This window comes from Ranitomeya imitator, chromosome 9 (genome assembly GCF_032444005.1).
Source record: "Ranitomeya imitator isolate aRanImi1 chromosome 9, aRanImi1.pri, whole genome shotgun sequence".
In the NCBI taxonomy this organism is placed as follows: domain Eukaryota; kingdom Metazoa; phylum Chordata; class Amphibia; order Anura; family Dendrobatidae; genus Ranitomeya; species Ranitomeya imitator.
In genome coordinates this window covers 38,455,014-38,478,602 of record NC_091290.1, presented here as the reverse complement: position 1 = coordinate 38,478,602, position 23,589 = coordinate 38,455,014, and the positions used below count along the sequence as shown (strand labels likewise).

General features: G+C 43.8%; 2 protein-coding genes across 7 annotated transcripts in view; one reads left to right on the top strand and one right to left on the bottom strand.

The window, feature by feature from the left end:
* RCOR2 (REST corepressor 2) overlaps positions 1-12,779 on the bottom strand; it is a 125,860-nt gene extending 113,081 nt beyond the window's left edge. For 2 of the 5 annotated variants that reach the window (XM_069740071.1, XM_069740076.1), the window contains exon 1: positions 12,601-12,759. In XM_069740071.1, coding sequence (XP_069596172.1) covers positions 12,601-12,602 — 2 coding nt within the window. In that variant the 5' untranslated portion in view covers positions 12,603-12,759. Of the gene's footprint in view, positions 1-12,600 lie in introns of all 5 variants that reach the window. The other 3 variants (XM_069740074.1, XM_069740070.1, XM_069740072.1) reach the window with 2 other exon arrangements.
* A 95-nt stretch (positions 12,780-12,874) lies between these two features.
* NAA40 (N-alpha-acetyltransferase 40, NatD catalytic subunit) overlaps positions 12,875-23,589 on the top strand; it is a 42,322-nt gene continuing 31,607 nt past the window's right edge. The window contains exon 1 of one of the 2 annotated variants that reach the window (XM_069738658.1): positions 12,875-13,009. In XM_069738658.1, coding sequence (XP_069594759.1) covers positions 13,004-13,009 — 6 coding nt within the window. In that variant the 5' untranslated portion in view covers positions 12,875-13,003. The remainder of the gene's footprint in view (positions 13,010-23,589) is intronic. The other variant, XM_069738659.1, reaches the window with a different exon arrangement.

Here is a 23,589-nt window from a genome sequence, read left to right as displayed (position 1 = left end):
ACAGTGGGGCATGAAAAAAACGTTTCCTCGGTTGTTTTTGCTCCGGGAGCGCCTTTTTCTTGTCGGTCGCCTTATCCAAAATGTCGTCTAAAGCTGGACCAAACACAGTCTCCCTTAAAGGGGATGGCACATAACTTGGCCTTAGACGTGATGTCACCACTCAATAGTTTAAGCCAGAGAGCTCTTCTGGCAGAGTTAGAGAGCACTAAAGATCTGGCGGCAATTCTAACGGACTCCAGAGAAGCATCCGCCAGAAAACCAGTAGCCTTATGTAAGATAGGGAGAGAATCCAACATCTCACTTCTAGAGGTACCCTGAGAAATGTGCGATTCTAATTTCTCCAGCCAGCAGGAAAGGGTCCTCGCTACACAGGTAGAGGCGATATTTGCCTTGAGGACAGAAGAAGACTCCCCCAGGACTTCTTCAGGAGACTCTCAATCTTCCTGTCCATAGGGTCTTTTAACTGCGACGCATCCTCAAAGGGGAGTGCTGTTTTTTTGGCGACTCTGGCCACCTGCACATCCACCTTGGGAATGTCAAGTTTGACAAGGTCGCCTTCTAGAGGAAATCTATGTTTCATCTCAGAAGACATACTAAGGCGCTTTTCAGGGAGTTCCCACTCTTGCTCAATCATATTAATAACATTAGCATGAACTGGGAATCCTGCCTTTTTCTCCGATCTAAGACCACCAAACATATGATCCTGTATGGACTGTGGTACAGGTTCCTCTTCAAGCCCCATAGTGTTACGAACAGCAGACACCAGGTCCTTAATATAATCCGAGGAGAAGAGGTATTTCCTGACCTCAGCCTTAGGGGATGCTGGATCTTCCCAGCCAGCAGATGAAGAAACCGAGTGGTCTGAATCCGAATCAGATTCTACGACCTGAATCTTCCTCTTCTTAGCTGGGGAATGTGGTGGCGGAGGTGGGGGTGGAGGTGTAAAAGCTGCTAAGGAAGATTGTACCTCCTGTTTAACAAGAGAGCGTATCTCATCTAGAAGGGATGGTTGCTTGGCTTTAACTATCCTGTCAGTGCATGGCTGGCAGAGTTTTTTATCCCAGGTAGGAGGGAGCTTTGTAGAACAGACCGGACACTTCTTCCTAATAGTAGCTCTAGGGGCAGACTTTTCTCCCTGAAACAGAGGGAGAGAAGAATGAGGAGCTACCCCTAAGAAAAACTACCTCCCGGATCCAGACCCTGCATACTCACAGTAGCAGGGGCAGCGCTGGGCTCTGCAGATGCAGGGCACAAAGAACCATCCATACTGAAGAGATTATAGTCTTACCTTCAGTGGTGATTCAGCAGGCTTTTATGGAGTAGCTCTCCTAGCACCTGCCTCCAGCGGTAGGATTTCCCCTCCTCCTCCTCCAGGATCCACGTGTGGGACGCCATTAGCACCGACACCGCCGCCGTCGAAACCCGGAAGTGCCAGCTTCAGGGTGATACGAAAACCGGAAGTGATGCGCGCGCGACCGCTGACGTCACTTCCGGAACGCCGAACCGAGCAGCATGGAGGGAGGAAGCCGGGAAGCTTCAGAGAGGATCCCGGCTGGCGATTGGGGATCCCGGCCTGCTTTACCCTCGTGGGGGCGCAGGAAGGCCGGGAAGGGTCCCGAGGTACCTGCCAAGCAGGACGACGAGAGCAGCCCACGGAGAGGCACAAGGCGACCCCAGCTGCCCGGCTGAAAAACAGGTAAGACCTGAAAGAATGCCTGTAGTCACCGGCTACTACAGCATATAGGAACCTCTCCTTGTCCCATGGGGAACAGGAAAGACACTGGCGAGTGGGAGGTGCTTTTAACCTCTCTTGTGTTTCCTGTTCCCCATTAGGGCAAAGAGACAACCTCCATATGCCGTCGTGGAAGGGGACTAGAGAAAAATAATTTTTGTGGGAAAAAAATATTTTTTATTTTCACGGCTTCGTTATAAACTGTAGTGAAACACTACAGTTTATAATGAAGCCGTGAAAGTAAAAAATATTTTTTTTCCACAAAAATTATTTTTTAGCCCTCAGTTTTGTATTTACCCAAGGGCAATAAGAGAAATTGGACCCCAAAAGTTGTTGTCCAATTTGTCCTGAGTACGCTGATACCCCATATGTTAGGGTAAACCCCTGTTTGGGCGCACGGGAGAGCTCGGAAGGGAAGGAGCACTGTTTTACTTTTTCAATGCAGAATTGGCTGGAATTGAGATCGGACACCATGTCGCGTTTGGAGAGCCCCTGATGTGCCTAAATAGTGGAAGCCCCCAATTCTAACTGAAACCCTAATCCAAACACACCCCTAACCCTAATCCCAACTCTACCCATAACCCTAACCACACCCCTAACCCCAACAGACCCCTGACCCTAATCCCAACCCTAACTCCAACACACTCCTAACCCTAATCCCAACCATAACCCTAACCACACCCCTAACCTTAATCCCAACCATAAATGTAATCCAAACAGTAACTTTAGCCCCAACCCTAACTGTAGCCCTAACCCCAACCTAACCCTAGCCCCAACCCTAATGGGAAAATGGAAATAAATACATTTTTTTAATTTTATTATTTTTCCCTAACTAAGGGGGTCATGAAGGGGGGTTTGATTTACTTTTATAGCAGTTTTTTTTTTTTAGCGGATTTTTGTGATTGGCAGCTGTCACACACTAAAAGACGCTGTTTATTGCAAAAAATAGTTTTTGCGTCTCCACATTTTGAGCGCTATAATTTTTCAATAATTTGGTCCATAGAGTCATGAGAGGGCTTGTTTTTTGCGGGACGAGTTCACGTTTTTATTGGTACCATTTTCGGGCATGTGACTTTTTTTGTATCGCTTTTTATTCCAATTTCTGTGAGGCAGAATGACCAAAAACCAGCTATTCAAGAATTTCTTTTAGTTTTTTTTTTTGTGTGTTTTTTTTTTTTTTTGGGGGGGGGGGAGGGGAAGGGAGGGCTTTTATACTGTTCCACGTTTGGTAAAATTGATAAAGCAGTTTTATTCTTTGGGTCACTACGATTACAGCGATATCTCATTTATATAATTTTTTATGTTTTGGCGCTTTTATACTATAAAAACTATTTTATAGAAAAGATAAATATTTTTGCATCGCTTTACTCTGGGGACTAACTTTTTTTGCTGATGATACTGTAGGGCGGGTCGTTTTTTGCAGGACAAGATGACGTTTTCAGCGGTACCATGGTTATTTATATCCATCTTTTTGATCGTTTGTTATTCCACTTTTTGTTCGGCGGTATGATAAAGCGTTTTTTGCCTTTTTTTTTACGGTGATCACTGAAGGGGTTAACTAGTGGGAGAGTTTGAGGCTATGTGCACACGTTGCGGATTAGCCTTAGGATTTTCTGTTGCGGATTCTGCCTCTCCTGGCAGAAAACGCACCTGCGGATTTGTTGCGTTTGTGCGGTTCCGCAGTTTTTTTTGCGGATGTGCTGCGTTTTTTACCCCTGCGGATTTCTATAATGGAATGGGTACAAAAACGCTGCAGTTTCGCAAAAAAGAAGTGACATGCTACCTCTTTTAAACCGCAGCGTTTCCGCAGCGGATTTTCCGCAAAGTGTGCACAGCATTTTTTTTTCTCATTGATTTACATTGTACTGTAAATCAATTGCGGATCTGCAGCGTTTCTGCACCGCAAAAAACGCTGCGGATCCGCAGAGAAAGCGCTACGTGTGCACATACCCTTATAGGACGGGTCGTTACGGACGCGGTGATACTAAATATATGTACTTTTATTGTTTTGGTCTTTTTTAGATGAAGAAATGTATTTATGGGAGCTATATATATATATATATATATATATATATATATATTTTATTTTTATTTTTTTTTTAAATGTGCAAATATTTTTTTTTTCACTTTATAACATTGCCCCGGGGGGTGCAGAGCACTGTCCAAATATTAGAAAATAGCCGACAGCACAACTGATATAGGGATGCCCGTCCTAGTTCCACTGGACCCAAATGGAAAAGTACATACCACAGCAGAGTGAAGGACAGCATCCAATCCAGGTGAAGTATAAAAAGTCCTTTATTGTGCCATATGCAACGTTTCAACCATATAGGTCTTTTCCGAGCATGCTTAAAGACCTATATGGATGAAACGTTGCATTTGGCGCAATAAAGGACTTTTTATACTTCACCTGGATTGGATGCGGTCCTTCACTTTGCTGCGGACTGCAGAGCACTGTGTCAGATCAGCGATCTGACAGGCACTGCAGGGACGCTTGCAAGCCCTTTCTCTGAGCAGGAGCTTGCAAGCCACCCCCCTGCAGGACCCGGAAGCAGCCCCGTGGCCATATTGGATTCGAGGCCTGCAGGGAGGAGGTAGGAGACCCTCGGAGCAATGCAATCACATCACGTTGCTCCGAGGGCCTCAGGGAAGCACGCAGTGAGCCCCCTCCCTGCATGATGCTTCCCTATACCGCCGGAACACTGCGATCATCTTTGATCGCAGTGTGCCGGGGGTTAATGTGCCAGGAGCGGTCCGTGACCGCTCCTGGCACACAGTGCCGGATGTCAGCTGTGATAGTCAGCTGACACCCGGCCGCGCTGCCCCCATGAGAGCGGCCGATCGCATATGACGTACTATCCCGTTACTGGGAATTAAGTCCCAGGTCACCTCAACGGGATAGTACGTCATATGGGATTAAGGGGTTAAAATACTTTTTTCTGTGTCTTTAACGCTTTCACTACTATAGGATTAGTAATGGATAGATGTCTTATTGACGCCTCTCTAATACTAAGCCGGATTGATGTCACCTTACAATCAAAGGTGACATTAGCCCCTTATTACCCCATGTGCCACCACTACAGGGCAGTGGGAAGAGAAAGGCTAAGTTCCAGAACTGGCACATCTTACAGATGCGCCAATCCTGGGGCAGATGGGAGCTGGTATTTGTAGCCGGGGGGGGGGGGGGGGGGGGAGGGGCAATATCCATGGCCCCACTCTAGGCTTTGAATATCAGTCCGTAGCTGTCTGCATAGCCTTTCTGGCTATTAATTATAGGGGGACCCCACGTAATTTTTTTGGGGGGTCCCCCTATTTTAATAGCCACTAAAGACTAAACATACAGCTGTGGGCTGATATTCATAGCCTGGGAAGATCCATGGGTATTACCCTCTTTCTAAGCTATAAACATCGGCCCCCAGTCGCTGGCTTTCCCTCTCTGTCACAGAAAATTGCGCGGGAGCCCACAACATTTTTTTAATTTTAAATTAAACAGATATTGCGTTTAAGGGCAGGGTCACACTTGTGAAAAACTCCCACGAGTCTCACACCTCAATACCCGTCATTGTCGCCGGCACTTGGGATCGGAGTGTGCGGCTGCATGTATTTCTATGTAGATCAACACTCCGGTCCAAGTGCCGGCGGCAGTGCCGGGTACTGAGGTGCGAGACTCGTGTGAGTTTCTCACAAGTGTGACCCCAGCCTAACTCCAAGTGTGTGTGTGTGTGTGTGTCTTTATTTAACTCTATGTACCATTTTATTATGTTTATTACTAAACATTGGGCTTGGTATTATCCATCGATATATCTATCCATCTATCTATAGATCCATCTAGCCATCTATAGATCCATCTATCAATCTAGCCATCTATAGATCCATCTATCAATCTAGCCATCTATAGATCCATCTATCAATCTAGCCATCTATAGATCCATCTATCAATCTAGCCATCTATAGATCCATCTATCAATCTAGCCATCTATAGATCCATCTATCAATCTAGCCATCTGTAGATCCATCTATCAATCTAGCCATCTATAGATCCATCTATATATCCATCTATCAATCTAGCTATAGTATCATCTAACTATCATCTATCTATCCTGGACCATTTCTCTGCCTGGTTGCCACACTTTCTGTCCTCAGAACTACCAACCCTTATCCTGGAAGACTTCAACATCCCCATTAACAGCCCCACTTCCACATCTGCATCCCAGCTTCTATCACTAACCACTTCTCTAGGCCTCTCACAGTTCTCAACCTCTGAAACACACAAAGACGGTAACACCCCTGACCTGGTCTTTGTCCGGCTCTGTTCAATCTCCTACCTAGATAACTCGCCGCTTCCCCTCTCTGACCACAACATTCTCTCCTTCACACTCACAATTACTCGCCCACTCCAGCACACTCCTACCTACCACACATTCAGAAATCTACATGCTATTAACCCTCATACAATTTCAGACTCCCTACACTCATCATTGTCCCCAATCTCTTTTTCCTGTCCTGATCTGGCTGTACATCACTATGATGACACTTTTAGAAGCACCCTGGACCAAGTAGCGCCCCTCACCCTCAGAACCTCCAAACACTGAGTGAAACAGCCCTGGCTCACATCGAAAACCCGATTTCTCCAGCGATGCTCTGGGTGTGCTGAACGCTTATGGAGGAAAACTCGCACACCAGAAGACTTCATACACTTCAAATTTATGTTAAAGGGAATCTGTCACCCCATTTTTGGCCTATAAGCTGCGTCCACTTCCATCAGGGGCTTATCTACAGCATTCTGTAATGCTGCAGATAAGCCCCCGATGTAACCTGAAAGATAAGAAAAACAAACATAAGAAAAACAAGTTAGATTATGTTCACCCAGGGGCAGTCCCGGTGCGATCCAGTCCGATGGGCGTCGCGGTCTGGCGCCTCCCATCTTCATGCGATGACATCCTCTTCCTTGCATCCTGTTGTGGCTCCTGCGCAGGCGTACTTTATCTGCCCTGTTGAGGGCACAGCAAAGTACTGCAATGCGCAGGCGCCTGGAAAGGTCAGAGAGGCCCAGCGCCTGCGCACTGCAGTACTTTGCTCTGCCCTCAACAGGGCAGATAAAGTACACCTGCGCAGGAGCCGCAACAGGAAGCAAAGAAGAGGACATCATCGCATGAAGATGGGAGGCGCCGGACCGCAACGCCTATCAGACCGGACGGCACCAGAACCGCCCCTGGGTGAGTATGATCTAAGGCTACGTTCACATTAGCGTTTTGCGGGGCTGCGTCGGGCGCAGCCGCGGCGACGCATACGTCATGCGCCCCTATATTTAACATGGGGGGCGCATGGACATGCGTTGTGCTGCGTCTTGCGATGCATGCGTTTTTTTTTGCCGCAAGCGTAGAGCGCAGAGGACGCAGCAAGTTGCATTTTTTTTGCGTCCAAAATTCGGCAAAAAAGGACGCATGCGTCGCAAAACGCTGCGTTTTAGCGTGTGTTTTGTTGCGTTTTTGTTTGCGCTGTGCGTTGCGTCTCCGACGCAACATCACACAACGCAAATGTGAACGTAGCCTAACTTGTTTTTCTTATCTTTCAGGTTACATCGGGGGCTTATCTACACCATTAGACTTTCGACTAACCTCTGCACTATTCCGTACCGCCCACTCCCGACTACAAGACTTCTCCCGCACTGCGCCAATCCTCTGGAATGCTCTACCCCAAGATATTAGGACCATCCACAATTTGCATAGTTTTAGGCGCTCGCTCAAAACACATTTGTTCAGAGCGGCCTATCACGTTCCCTAATCAAAGTCCGTGTGTGTGTGTGTGTGTGTGTGTGTGTGTGTGTGTGTGTGTGTGTGTGTGTGTGTGTGTGTGTGTGTGTGTGTGTGTGTGTGTGGCCCATTCACTATCTCCATCTATTCCCCCACCCCCTGAAGATGGCTGTACCATCATTGTAAATACATCATTGTAAATACACACCTGTGTAGTTTGTATCTCCCCCACCTCATTGTAGATTGTAAGCTCTCACGAGCAGGGTCGTCTGATTTTGCTTTAATTATTGTATTGTTAACGTTGTTACTTATGACTGTTGTGTTTGAAACTGTTAAACCTGTAAAGCGCTGCGGAATATGTTGGTGCTATATAAAGATTATTATTATTTTTATTTATCTAATATCTATCTACCGATTTATCTACGATTTATCTAATATCTATCTATAGACGGCAACCCTGGGACCCCGCTTCACCGCAGCCACACCCCCCCCCCCCCCCGGTAAGCAATAAGACACATGGATTATAAGAAGCACCACCATTTTATTAAAAAAAAGTTTTTTTTCTCCTCAAAATTTGGGGTGCGTTATATTAACCGATGCGTCTTATAATCCGCAAAATATGGTAGGTTATGTTCATACTAGACGTTTTTTTAATGCCAATTTTACGCTGCATTTTACAGTAGCAGCAATGTCCATGAGACTTCAGAAATCTCACACACCTTGTTTTTTTTGTCATCCGTATTTTGTGCTTTCCTTTGTTTTTTGGACATAGAGCATGTCACTTCTTTCAAACACACCAAAAATGCAGGTATCAGGTTTTGCTGCGTTTTCTTGTGCCAAAACCTGATTCTAAGGAATAGGACTTTTTTTCAACAATAAACTTTATCAGCATGCACAAGAGACAAATCTAGCAAAACGGCAGGAAAAAAACACACACAAAAAAAAAATTCGAAAAAAAAAACATGCTTTTTTTTCTGCAGCTTCTTTCCTTCCAAGAGATCAGGTTTTGCTGCAGAAAAATAAATCCTAAATAGAAAAAGATTTTTTTTTTTGCACTAAACTTTATCAGTATGCACAAGAGACAAATGTAGCATGACAAAAACGTAGCAAAACACCACAAGAAAAAAAAATAGTCAAAACCTGCTTTATTCTGCAGCTTCTTACCTGCCAAGAGAGCAGGTTCTGCTGCAGGGAAAAAAAAAAAACACGCTGAAAAAACGTCCAGTGTTAACATAGCCTAAAGCTTCACTTTCTAGATAATATATACCATATATTTGTATTGTCATAAAAATGCATGCCTGTGTATGAATTAAGACAATTTATGGCTCCAATGGTCACTGTGCAGTAGTCTGCTGCCACCTAAAGGAGATGAGGTTTACCAAGCTATACGTAAATGACAAGGGACATTATATGGGAAACATGCGCAAACACTTAAAAATGCTTGTAATTCCTCCTTTTATAGCATTATCTACATCCTATTTAGCTTAATATTACAATAAAAAAACATTTTTTTCCCTAAGGCCCTATGCAGTTGCTAACTAACCTTTAACTCATCTTCCAAGAGCATGTTTTTGTTGATATAAGGGTATAAAAAGGAACACATTTTTCTATGGAATCTTTTACTTTACCATACAATGTAATGAAAAACAGGAAAAATATATTTATGGGGTGAAAGCAATTCTGCTACTGCTTTTTACAGTATTCACAGTGTGGTAATAATGGCAAGTTAACTCTGTTCTGGTGGTCAATAAAACTTATAAATGTTGGGGGAAATATAGCTATTTGATAACTGTTGTGTCATTTTTGGGGAGAGTAGGGGAGAGAGAACCAAAAATGGCAATTATTGCATTTTATTTATTTTATTAAAAATGTGGGGGGTTTTTTCATTTCTTTTTCCCTTTGGGAGCTTAAACCTGCAGTCACTTTTGATTGCTTTTTAACCTTCGTCAGGCTGCATAATTTTACAACGTTAACAGGCTGCAGAGGTACAATTGTACCTTCATATATATTTTATTGAAATTTGGCCAATATATTTTGGACCAAAACTGCAGCGATGTCACGAAATTTCAGCCCTCTACGGCTTTTCGGAAAAAAAAGTTATTGCAACTTTAAAACGGAATAGTTACAATTGTACCTACTCAGCCGGACGAAGGTTAAAGGGAACCTGTCAGCAGGATTGTGCACAGTAAGTCCTAATTCACACTTCCGTCTTTCTTTTTCCGCAACAATGCGTCGTTTTGTGAAAAAAAACAGATCCAGCAAATGTCTCTGCTGGATCCGTTTCTCATAGACTTGTATTAGCGACGGATTGTGATGGATGGCCTTCCGTTTCATCCGTCGTGTGCTGGATCCGTCGTAAAACCTCTGTCCGTCGAGCGGAGACAATGCACAGAGGAATGTTTTTTGTGTACGTCGGAAAATCGCTCATCGACGGATCCTGCGCTGTCCGCCGTTGGCTATAATGGAAGCATATGGACGCAGGATCCGTCTCTGACTGTCAAAAGCAGGAATCCAGCGACGGATGCCGTCTTTTGAAACTGAGCATGCGAGGAAGAATTTCCAGTCAGGGAAATTCTCTCTCGCTCTCTTTTTACTATTGATGCTGCCCATGCAGCATCAATAGTAAAAAGATATGTTAAAAATAATGAAAAAAAAAAAAAATCATGATATTCTTACCTTCCGGCGTCCCCTGCAGCCTTCCCGATGCTGCTGGCAGCTCCCGTTCCCAGTGATGCCTTGCGAAATGACCCAATGACGTAGCGGTCTCGTGAGAGCGATACGTCATCACAAGTCATTGTCTCGCAAGGCTTTACTGGGAACGGGAGCTGCCGGCAGCATCGCGAGCATTGGAAAGCCGCGGGAAGGCTGCACGGGACGCCGGTAGGTAACAATATCATGATTTTTTTTTTATTATTATTTTTAACATGGGTTGTGTTGTGTATGCGTTTTCGCAGCGGAAAAACGCGGCGGACGCATACACAACGTGTGCACATAGCCATTACGGATCCATAAAAAAAAAAAAAACAGACCCGGTGCATCCGTTTTTTGCAATCTGCACAGGATCCATCTTTCCAACATTTTGACGGATTGTGACTGTTTGTAAAAAACGGAAGTGTGAAAGAAGCCTAACCTACAATGTCAGTTTGGTGCAGTTATACTGAGCAAAATGATACCTGGGTGATGAAATCCGTCTTGTGGTTGTGTTTAATCTTTATTTTCCATTAATGAGATTCTTGCGCTCTGGGGCAGCCTGTAGGGGGGGTTTTATGTGGTGCTGATTACATATTCATCTGTATGGGTTATGACAGGTCACTGATCCCTCACTGATCTGCCCCCTATTTTACATAGTGAAAATTATACGTACTTAAGGAAAAAAAAATTAAAAAATTCAGCAGGCAGGCGCCGGAGCATGATCGCATGTATAATGGTTTTATTTGCTGATATAAATTTATATAGAAAAAAAAAATCGTCTCAAAATGGCATCAGCCTTGCTTGTGCAGTAGCATCTATCAGCGATCGATAGATTTGACCGTGCAGGCGTCTAAATCTTAAGAAAAGAAATGTCTCCACGAAGATGGTGACAGCAACGCCTGCACAGTAGCATCTATTGGATTGCAAATATGACAATGTAACGCATATTATGGATGCGATCCTGCTGCAGCCCAGGTGCCACCTGCCTGCTGAATGTGATTTTTTTTTCAGCAATACATATAATATTCAGTATGTAAAATAGGGGGCAGATCAGTGACCTGTCAGAAAGCCAGACTGATGAATAACTAATCAGATACCACATCCTCACAGCCTGCCAGAGCACAAAAAAGTCATTAACTGAAAATAAAGATTAAACAAGAACCACAAGACGGATTTCATCACCAGGTATCATTGTAATCGGTATAACTGCGCCAACCTGACTCTCTGTTGGTTACGGAGCACAATCCTGCTGACAGGTTCCCTTTAAGCCAGGGGTGTCAAACTGCATTCCTCGAGGGCTGCAAACAGGTCATGTTTTCAGGATTTCCTTGCATTGTACAGGTGATAATTTAATCACCTGCAGAGAATGATTCCAGCACCTTGTGCAATGCTAAGGAAATCTTGAAAACACGCATGGTTTGAGGCCCTCGAGGAATGCAGTTTGACACCCCTGGTTTAAGCAATGCCAATGTCTAACACCTTCAAAACATGGGCCTTCAAGAGGACCTGTCACTTGCCATGAACACCATATGTAATTTTTTTTTCACCTAGTGTAACTGCTGATGTTCTCCTGACTGCCATTATTTTTTGTTCCTGACATATGGACCAGTCTTCCCTGTATGTAAAATAAATCTAGTCTTTTTAGCTATCTGGGTGTGGCCTTTTAACCATCTCAAGTGTGGCTGACGGGAGTGGCTAACAAAAAAAAGTTTGAAAAAATATTTTGGGGTGGAAAACTAAAAAAAGAATTAGATGCCACCTGACAACACACAAATAAAGTAAAATCAAAATATGGAAAACCCATCCCCCCCCAGCCGCAGTTTGTGTTAAAAACAAACTTCGCTTAACTTCCCCCCTCCCCGGGTCCAACGCTGAGTCTCCTCCGCTGCTCCTCGGGTCTTATCGACCACAGCCCATTGCTGAACTCTGCCCAAGCCGACAGCACGAGCCCCTGCGCTCAGTGATTGGCTGCAGCGCTGTCTGTCGATGTGACGTCAGCGATGGAGACAATAACTGACACAGGGAGCAGCGGCGGAGACTCGGTGCCGGATCCAAGGAGGGCGAGTAAAATACAGGGTTCAGGTTTTTAGTTATGTTTTAATCAAAAGTGGTGACAGTTTACAAACCAGTAAAGCCCCTTTAAGCCACACCCCCTTGACAAGCGTGAAAACAAAAAAAAAGTGTCTATTTTTTCTGAATTATAAAACATGGTGCGCACACTCCAGAATTAGGGTGACTAATAATAAATCTGTCCCGTTGTCCCATTTTCTGAGAGTCTTTAAGACACGCCAGGTGAGTTGGCAAAAGACGGCCATGACAGACCCTTACTACACATTCTCCTTGGAACCGCCGCATATGACTCCTAGGGAATAATGCTCCACACATCCTTCACTAGTGCTAAAAAAGAAACAAATGGCCGCTTACATGTGGTGGTCAGCCGGCTGTACCTCACACAGTTACCTAGGTTACACCTCACCACTAGCTCCATGGAAACAGCACCCCAAAGTGGCGCTGCGCCAGCTGCCACCTCATAGTCGTATCACTCCATGATGTGACGTCACGCCCGACGCGTTCCCTCACCCAGACAAAGACTCAGACAGAGTGGGCGGGATCTCTCAGTTTCCCCGCCAACTGCTGACGAGGTTTGAAACGCAGACGCAGGTCACGCTCTGCGTTCCATTCAGCTTCGCTATGCCGCGAGCTACACAAGTGGGCGTGCTGGGTCTGGTGCGTGATGATATCATCACTGAGCCCCCTTACCCTGCTCTGCTCCCCCTCCAGCACCGAACCGAACCGGGATTGAGAGTCTTACGTCACCGGCTACGTCATGGGGGTGAGGAGGGAGGGGACATGGGCAATGGAAGAGGTTGGGGGTAGTTGTCTTGATTGTGGCAGATGGGCTTGGATGCCGGTATATAATGGGGGGCAGTAGATTGTGCCCCCGAGCACTGGCCGTGGCTTTTACTTGGGGTTATTGTCAGCCGGAGTGAGAGCGGCGGCGGCTGCTGTGGTCCCGGTGCAGGGATGTGTGTGTATAGAGGATGTGATCTATAGGGTCTGTATATAGAGGATGTGATCTATAGGGTCTGTACAGATATTGTGTATATAGAGGGTGTAATCTATAGGGTCTGTATATATAGTGTATATAGAGGATGTGATCTATGGTCTGTACACATAGTGTATATAGAGGATGTGATCTATAGGGTCTGTACAGATATTGTGTATATAGAGGGTGTAATCTATAGGGTCTGTATATATAGTGTATATAGAGGATGTGATCTATAGGGTCTGTATATAGAGGATGTGATCTATAGGGTCTGTATATAGAGGATGTGATCTATAGGGTCTGTACACATAGTGTATATAGAGGATGTGATCTATAGGGTCTGTACACATAGTGTATATAGAGGATGTGATCTATGGGTCTGTACACATAGTGTATATAGAGGATGTGATCTATAGGGTCTGTATATAGAGGATGTGATCTATAGGGTCTGTACACATAGTGTATATAGAGGCTGTGATCTATAGGGTCTGTACAGATATTGTGTATATAGAGGGTGTAATCTATAGGGTCTGTATATATAGTGTATATAGAGGATGTGATCTATAGGGTCTGTACAGATATTGTGTATATAGAGGGTGTAATCTATAGGTTCTGTATATATAGTGTATATAGAGGATGTGATCTATGGTCTGTACACATAGTGTATATAGAGGATGTGATCTATAGGGTCTGTACATATAGTGTATATAGAGGATGTGATCTATAGGGTCTGTACAGATATTGTGTATATAGAGGGTGTAATCTATAGGGTCTGTATATATAGTGTATATAGAGGATGTGATCTATGGTCTGTACACATAGTGTATATAGAGGATGTGATCTATAGGGTCTGTACAGATATTGTGTATATAGAGGATGTGATCTATAGGGTCTGTACATATAGTGTATATAGAGGGTGTAATCTATAGGGTCTGTACACATAGTGTATATAGAGGATGTGATCTATAGGGTCTGTACAGATATTGTGTATATAGAGGGTGTAATCTATAGGGTCTGTATATATAGTGTATATAGAGGATGTGATCTATAGGGTCTGTACAGATATTGTGTATATAGAGGGTGTAATCTATAGGGTCTGTATATATAGTGTATATAGAGGATGTGATCTATAGGGTCTGTACACATAGTGTATATAGAGGATGTGATCTATAGGGTCTGTACAGATATTGTGTATATAGAGGGTGTAATCTATAGGGTCTGTATATATAGTGTATATAGAGGATGTGATCTATGGTCTGTACACATAGTGTATATAGAGGATGTGATCTATAGGGTCTGTACATATAGTGTATATAGAGGATGTGATCTATAGGGTCTGTGTATATATAGTGTATATAGAGGATGTGATCTATAGGGTCTGTACACATAGTGTATATAGAGGATGTGATCTATAGGGTCTGTACACATAGTGTATATAGAGGATGTGATCTATAGGGTCTGTACACATAGTGTATATAGAGGATGTGATCTATAGGGTCTGTACAGATATTGTGTATATAGAGGGTGTAATCTATAGGGTCTGTATATGTAGTGTATATAGAGGATGTGATCTATGGTCTGTACACATAGTGTATATAGAGGATGTGATCTATAGGGTCTGTACAGATATTGTGTATATAGAGGGTGTAATCTATAGGGTCTGTATATATAGTGTATATAGAGGATGTGATCTATGGTCTGTACACATAGTGTATATAGAGGATGTGATCTATAGGGTCTGTACATATAGTGTATATAGAGGCTGTGATCTATAGGGTCTGTATATATAGTGTATATAGAGGATGTGATCTATAGGGTCTGTACACAGTGTATATAGAGGATGTGATCTATAGGGTCTGTACACATAGTGTATATAGAGGATGTGATCTATAGGGTCTGTACACATAGTGTATATAGAGGGTGTAATCTATAGGGTCTGTACACATAGTGTATATAGAGGATGTGATCTATAGGGTCTGTACACATAGTGTATATTGAGGATGTGATCTATAGGGTCTGTACACATAGTGTATATTGAGGATGTGATCTATAGGGTCTGTACATGTAGAGGATGTAATCCATAGGGTCTGTACACATAGTGTATATAGAGGATGTGATCTATGGTCTGTACACATAGTGTATATAGAGGATGTGATCTATAGGGTCTGTACACATAGTGTATATAGAGGATGTAATCTATGGTCTGTACACATAGTGTATATAGAGGATGTAATCCATAGGGTCTGTACACATAGTGTATATAGAGGATGTGATCTATAGGGTCTGTACACATAGTGTGTATAGAGGATGTGATCTATAGGGTCTGTACATATAGTGTATATAGAGGGTGTAATCTATAGGGTCTGTACACATAGTGTATATAGAGGATGTGATCTATAGGGTCTGTACATATAGTGTATATAGAGGGTGTAATCTATAGGGTCTGTATATATAGAGGATGTGATCCATTGGCTGTACACATAGTGTATATAGAGGATGTGATCTATAGGGTTTGTACATATAGAGGATGTAATCCATAGGGTCTGTGCACATAGTGTATATACAGGATGTGATCTATAGGGTCTGTACATATAGTGTATATAGAGGATGTGATCTATAGGGTCTGTACATATAGTGTATATAGAGGATGTAATCTATAGGGTCTGTACATATAGAGGATGTAATCCATAGGGTCTGTACACATAGTGTATATAGAGGATGTAATCCATAGGGTCTGTATATATAGAGGATGTGATCTATGGTCTGTACACATAGTGTATATAGAGGATGTGATCTATAGGGTCTGTACATATAGTGTGTATAGAGGATGTAATCTATAGGGTCTGTACACATAGTGTATATAGAGGATGTAATCTATAGGGTCTGTACATATAGTGTGTATAGAGGATGTAATCCATAGGGTCTGTACACATAGTGTATATAGAGGATGTAATCCATAGGGTCTGTATATATATAGAGGATGTGATCTATGGTCTGTACACATAGTGTATATAGAGGATGTGATCTATAGGGTCTGTACACATAGAGGATGTAATCTATAGGGTCTGTACACATAGTGTATATAGAGGATGTGATCTATAGGGTTTGTATATATAGAGGATGTGATCTATATAGTCAGTTCATATACACTGTGTGCAGAATTATTAGGCAAGTTGTAGTTTAGAGGATTGTTTTTATTATTGATCAACAACTATGTTCTCAATCAACCCAAAAGACTCATAAATATCAAAGCTTAATATTTTTGGAAGTTGGAGTGGGTTTTTTTTTAGATTTGGCTATCTTAGGAGGATATCTGTTTGTGCAGGTAACTGTTACTGTGCAGAATTATTAGGCAACTTAATAAAAAACAAATATATTCCCATCTCACTTGTTTATTTTCACCAGGTAAACCAATATAACTGCACAAAATTTAGAAATAAACATTTCTGACATGCAAAAACAAACCCCCCCAAAATGAGTGCCCAATATAGCCACCTTTCTTTATGATGACACTCAGCAGCCTCCATCCATAGATTCTGTCAGTTGCTTGATCTGTTTACGACCAACATTGCGTGCAGCGGCCACCACAGCCTCCCAGACACTGCTCCGAGAGGTGTACTGTTTTCCCTCCCTGTAGATCTCACATTTTATGAGGGACCACAGGTTCTCTATGGGGTTCAGATCAGGAGAACAAGGGGGCCATGTCATTATGTTTTCTTCTTTGAGACCTTTACTGGCCAGCCACGCTGTGGAGTAGTTGGAGGCATGTGATGGAGCATTGTCCTGCATGAAAATCATGATTACTGACTTCTTCTTGTACGACTGCTTGAAGTCTTCCAGAAACTGGCAGTAGGTCTGGGAGTTGAGCTTCACTCCATCCTCAACCCGAAAAGGTCCCACAAGTTCATCTTTGATGATCCCAGCCCATACCAGTCCCCCACCTCCACCTTGCTGGTGTCTGGGCCGGAGTGGAGCTCTCTGCCCTTTACTGATCCAGCCTCTGGCCCATCAAGAGTCACTCTCATTTCATCAGTCCATAAAACCTGTGAAAAGTCAGTCTTAAGATATTTCTTGGCCCAGTCTTGACGTTTTATTTCATGTTTCTTGTTCAAAGGTGGTCGTTTTTCAGCCTTCCTTACCTTGGCCATGTCCCTGAGTATCGCACACCTTGTGCTTTTTATTACTCCAGTAACGTTGCAGCTCTGAAATATGGCAAAACTGGTGGCAAATGGCATCTTGGCAGCTTCACGCTTGATTTTCCTCAATTCCTGGGCAGTTATTTTGCGCCTTTTTTGCACAACACACTTCTTGCGACCCTGTTGGCTATTTGCCATGAAACGCTTGATTGTTCGGTGATCACGCTTCAAAAGTTTGGCAATTTCAAGACTGCTGCATCCCTCTGCAAGACATATCACAATTTTGGACTTTTCAGAGTCCGTCAAATCTCTCTTCTGACCCATTTTGCCAAAGGAAAGGAAGTTGCCTAATAATTAAGCACACCTTATATAGGGTTTTGATGTCATTAAACAACACCCCTCCTCATTACAGAGATGCACATCACCTCATTTACTTAATTGGTAGTTGGCTCTCAAGCCTGAACAGCTTGGAGTAGGACAACATGTATAACAAGTATCATGTGATCCAAAAAACAACTTGCCTAATAATTCTGCACACAGTGTAGAGGATATAATCTATAGGGTCTGTACACACTGTATATAGGGAATGTAATCTATAGGGTCTCTACATGTAGAGTATGTAATCTATAGGGTCTGTACACTGTGTATAGCAGATGAAATCTATAGGTTCTGTACATATCGTGTGTGTATATAATCTATAGGGTCTGTACACAGTGTATATAGGGGATCTAATGTTTAGGGTCTGTACATATGGTGTGTGTATCTAATATATAGGGTCTGTACACATTGTGTAGTATCACCTCTATAAGGTGTGTATATAGGGGATCTAACATATGGTCTGCGTGTAGTGTATATATGTATAGGGTATGTAAATACAGTCTGTTTAGGGGATACAATATGCAGAGGATGTACATTTAGCTGATTTAATCTATAGGATCTGTAGATAGTATGTATAGGGTATGTAATAGGGTTTGTACATATAGTGTGTAGCGGAGCAAATCTACAAGGTCTGTACAAAGTGTGTATATAGGGAATCTAATGTATAGGGTCTGCATGTAGTGTTTGTATATAGGGATCTAATCTATAGGGTCTGCACATACAATGTCTATAGGGGATCTAAACTATAGGGTCTATATACACACCCTAAAAATTAGATCCCCTGTATACACACTGTGTACCAACCCTATCGATTACATCTTCAATACATACTATATACAGACCTAATAGATCCCCTATACACACTATATGTATATACACTATAGATTAGATCCCTATACACACTGCATGTACGGACCCTATAGATTAGATCTGTATATACACTACATGTAGACCCTATATATTAGATTCCCTGTATATACACTTTGTGCAGACCTTATAGATTTGTTCCACTACACACCCTTTTACATCCCCTACACACACTTTGCACAGATCCTATATATTAGATCCCCTATACGCACACTATAGAGTATATATTATACTTTTTTTTTCTACTTTGCAACACCAAGAAGGAAAATCATAAAATTATGGAAGTCGCAGTATGCAGACAGGTTACTGCTGTATACATGATGAAGAAATGGAAACGACATTTTCAATTTATTCAGTATCTTGTATAAGCGTCATGTGCAGAAATCCCCGCACTTACAGCCTTGGCCGCCATATATGCGGCTATCAATGGTCAGCTGAGGAATGTCCGGCTGTGGTGAATTCACTTGAGTACAGAAATCCTCAAGATCCGCTGCTGGCAGGAAAGTGTAGTCACCGACCAATGAGGTCCCAGATGTGCTCGATGGGAGACAAGTCTGGAGACGCTGCAGCCATGGGCGCACATTTAGGCCACTAACAAGATTGAGGAACAGACTCATGGAAGAAGAGCCGACAGCCAGTTTGAGCGTTGCAATCCTCCTCCGAGTTATACATTCTTCTGACTCTTCCCTAAAGGTACCGTCACACTAGACGATATCGCTAGCGATCCGTGATGTTGCAGCGTCCTGGCTAGCGATATCGTCCAGTGTGACAGGCAGCAGCGATCAGGCCTCTGCTGTGATGTCGCTGGTCGGGGAAGAAAGTCCAGAACTTTCTTTCGTCGCTGGATCTCCCGCTGACATCGCTGAATCGGCGTGTGTGACGCCGATTCAGCGATGTCTTCGCTGGTAACCAGGGTAAACATCGGGTTACTAAGCGCAGGGCCGAGCTTAGTAACTCGATGTTTACCCTGGTTACCATCCTAAAAGTAAAAAAAACAACCACTACATACTTACCTACCGCTGTCTGTCCCCGGCGCGCTCTGCTTCTCTGCACTCCTCCTGCACTGGCTGTGAGCACAGCTGCGGAAAGCAGAGCGGTGACGTCACCGCTCTGCTTTCCGGCTGACCGGCGCTCACAGCCAGTGCAGGAGGAGTGCAGAGAAGCAGAGCGCGCCGTGTTGTGAATTCTGTGGCAGAGCTCCCTCCTGTGGTCACAAGTGGTACTTCGGCTGATTCTCTCTGGGAGCTTCCGTTTGTGGAGGAAACTGGTACTGCTGCTTATGAGTTTCCTTCCTCAGGTGACTGGTGAGGTCGTTAGGTGCTTCTCTACTTAACCCCACCTAATGCTTTGATTCATGCTTCCTGTCAATGTTCCAGTGTTGGACTTGTGTTTCTCTGGATCATTCCTGTGGCCTGCTGCTCTGCATAGCTAAGTGCTTCTTTGCTATTTGTTGCTGTTTTTTCTGTCCAGCTTGTCTATTCGTTTTGCTGGAAGCTCTGGGACGCAAAGGGTGTACCTCCGTGCCGTTAGTTCGGTACGGAGGGTCTTTTTGCCCCTTTGCGTGGTTTTCTTTAGGGTTTTGTGTAGACCGCAAAGTTATCTTTCCTATCCTCGTTCTGTCTAGAATATCGGGCCTCACTTTGCTGAATCTATTTCATCCCTACTTTTCATCTTACTCACAGTCATTATATGTGGGGGGCTGCCTTTTCCTTTGGGGTATTTCTCTGAGGCAAGGTAGGCTTATTTTTTCTATCTTCAGGCTAGTTAGTTTCTCAGGCTGTGCCGAGTTGCATAGGTAGCGTTAGGCGCAATCCACGGCTGCCTCTAGTTGTGTTTGGAGAGGATCAGGGATTGCGGTCTGCAGAGTTCCCACGTCTCAGAGGTCGTTCTATTATTTTGGGTTATTGTCAGATCACTGTATGTGCTCTGACCTCCATGTCCATTGTGATACTGAATTGCCTTTCAGAACAGTACAGGAAGCCAAAAGTACTAATGATTCTCAATAGAGGGAAAAAAGAAGTTCTGAGACCATTTTTTTTCTTGGCTTTGTGTTTTGTCTTTTTTTTCCCCTAGACATTTGGGTGGTTCAGTACACAGGTGTAGCGATGGACATTAGAAGTCTGTCTTCATTTGTGGATCAGCTCTCGGCAAGAGTACAAAAGATTCAAGACACTATTGATCAGAAATCTATGTTAGAACCAAGAATTCCTATTCCTGATTTGTTTTTTGGAGATAGAACTAAGTTTCTGAGTTTCAAAAATAATTGTAAGTTATTTCTGGCCTTGAAACCTCGTTCCTCTGGTGATCCAGTTCAACAGGTTTTGATTATTATTTCTTTTTTGCGCGGCGACCCTCAGGACTGGGCATTTTCTCTTGCGCCAGGAGATCCTGCATTGAGTAATATCAATGCGTTTTTCCTGGCACTCGGATTGCTGTACGATGAGCCTAATTCAGTGGATCAGGCAGAAAAGAATTTGCTGGCTCTTTGTCAGGGTCAGGATGAGATAGAGGTATATTGCCAGAAATTTAGAAAATGGTCAGTGCTCACTCAATGGAATGAATCTGCGCTGGCAGCTATGTTCAGAAAGGGTCTCTCTGAAGCCCTTAAGGATGTCATGGTGGGATTTCCTATGCCTGCTGGTTTGAATGAGTCTATGTCTTTGGCTATTCAGATCGGTCGACGCTTGCGTGAGCGTAAATCTGTGCACCATTTGGCGGTATTACCTGAGCTTAAACCTGAGCCTATGCAGTGCGATAGGACTTTGACCAGAGTTGAACGGCAAGAACACAGACGTTTGAAGGGGCTGTGTTTCTACTGTGGTGATTCCACTCATGCCATCTCTGATTGTCCTAAGCGCACTAAGCGGTTCGCTAGGTCTGCCACCATTGGTACGGTACAGTCAAAATTTCTTCTGTCCGTTACCTTGATCTGCTCTTTGTCATCATATTCTGTCATGGCGATTGTGGATTCAGGCGCTGCTCTGAATTTGATGGACTTGGAATATGCTAAGCGTTGTGGGTTTTTCTTGGAGCCCTTGCAGTGTCCTATTCCATTGAGAGGTATTGATGCTACGCCTTTGGCCAAGAATAAGCCTCAATACTGGACCCAGCTGACCATGTGCATGGCTCCTGCACATCAGGAGGATATTCGCTTTCTGGTGTTGCATAATCTGCATGATGTGGTCGTGTTGGGGTTGCCATGGCTACAAGCCCATAATCCAGTATTAGATTGGAAATCCATGTCAGTGTCCAGCTGGGGTTGTCAGGGGGTACATGGTGATGTTCCATTTTTGTCAATTTCGTCATCCACCCCTTCTGAGGTTCCAGAGTTCTTGTCTGATTACCGGGATGTATTTGATGAGCCCAAGTCCGATGCCCTACCTTCGCATAGGGATTGTGATTGTGCTATCAATTTGATTCCTGGTGGTAAATTCCCAAAAGGTCGACTGTTTAATTTATCCGTGCCTGAGCACACCGCTATGCGCAGTTATGTGAAGGAATCCCTGGAGAAGGGGCATATTCGCCCGTCATCGTCGCCATTAGGAGCAGGGTTCTTTTTTGTAGCCAAAAAGGATGGTTCGCTGAGACCTTGTATAGATTATCGCCTTCTTAATAAGATCACTGTTAAATTTCAGTACCCCTTGCCTTTGTTATCTGATTTGTTTGCTCGGATTAAGGGGGCTAGTTGGTTCACCAAGATTGATCTTCGTGGTGCGTATAATCTGGTGCGAATCAGGCGAGGCGATGAATGGAAAACTGCATTTAATACGCCCGAGGGTCATTTTGAGTATCTAGTGATGCCATTCGGACTTGCCAATGCTCCATCAGTGTTTCAGTCCTTTATGCATGACATCTTCCGAGAGTACCTGGATAAATTCCTGATTGTGTACTTGGATGACATTTTGATCTTCTCGGATGATTGGGAGTCTCATGTGAAACAGGTCAGAACGGTTTTTCAGGTCCTGCGTGCTAACTCTTTGTTTGTGAAGGGATCAAAGTGTCTCTTTGGTGTGCAGAAGGTTTCATTTTTGGGGTTCATCTTTTCCCCTTCTAATATCGAGATGGATCCTGTTAAGGTCCAAGCCATCCATGATTGGACTCAGCCGACATCTCTGAAAAGTCTGCAAAAGTTCCTGGGCTTTGCTAATTTTTATCGTCGCTTCATCTGCAATTTTTCTAGTATTGCCAAACCATTGACCGATTTGACCAAGAAGGATGCTGATTTGGTCAATTGGTCTTCTGCTGCTGTGGAAGCTTTTCAAGAGTTGAAGCGTCGTTTTTCTTCTGCCCCTGTGTTGTGTCAACCAGATGTTTCTCTTCCGTTCCAGGTCGAGGTTGATGCTTCTGAGATTGGAGCAGGGGCTGTTTTGTCACAGAGAGGTTCTGATTGTTCAGTGATGAAACCATGCGCTTTTTTTTCCAGGAAGTTTTCGCCTGCTGAGCGTAATTATGATGTGGGCAACCGAGAGTTGCTGGCCATGAAGTGGGCATTCGAGGAGTGGCGTCATTGGCTTGAAGGAGCTAAGCATCGCGTGGTGGTATTGATTGATCATAAGAACCTGACTTATCTCGAGTCTGCTAAGCGTTTGAATCCTAGACAGGCTCGTTGGTCGCTGTTTTTCGCCCGTTTTGACTTTGTGATTTCGTACCTTCCGGGCTCTAAAAATGTGAAGGCGGATGCTCTGTCTAGGAGTTTTGTGCCCGACTCTCCGGGTTTATCTGAGCCGGCGGGTATCCTCAAGGAAGGAGTAATTGAGTCTGCCATCTCCCCTGATTTGCGGCGGGTGCTGCAAAAATTTCAGGCTAATAAACCTTATCGTTGTCCAGCGGAGAAACTGTTTGTCCCGGATAGGTGGAGAAATAAAGTGATCTCTGAGGTTCATTGTTCGGTGTTGGCTGGTCATCCTGGAATCTTTGGTACCAGAGAGTTAGTGGCTAGATCCTTTTGGTGGCCGTCTCTGTCGCGGGATGTGCGTTCTTTTGTGC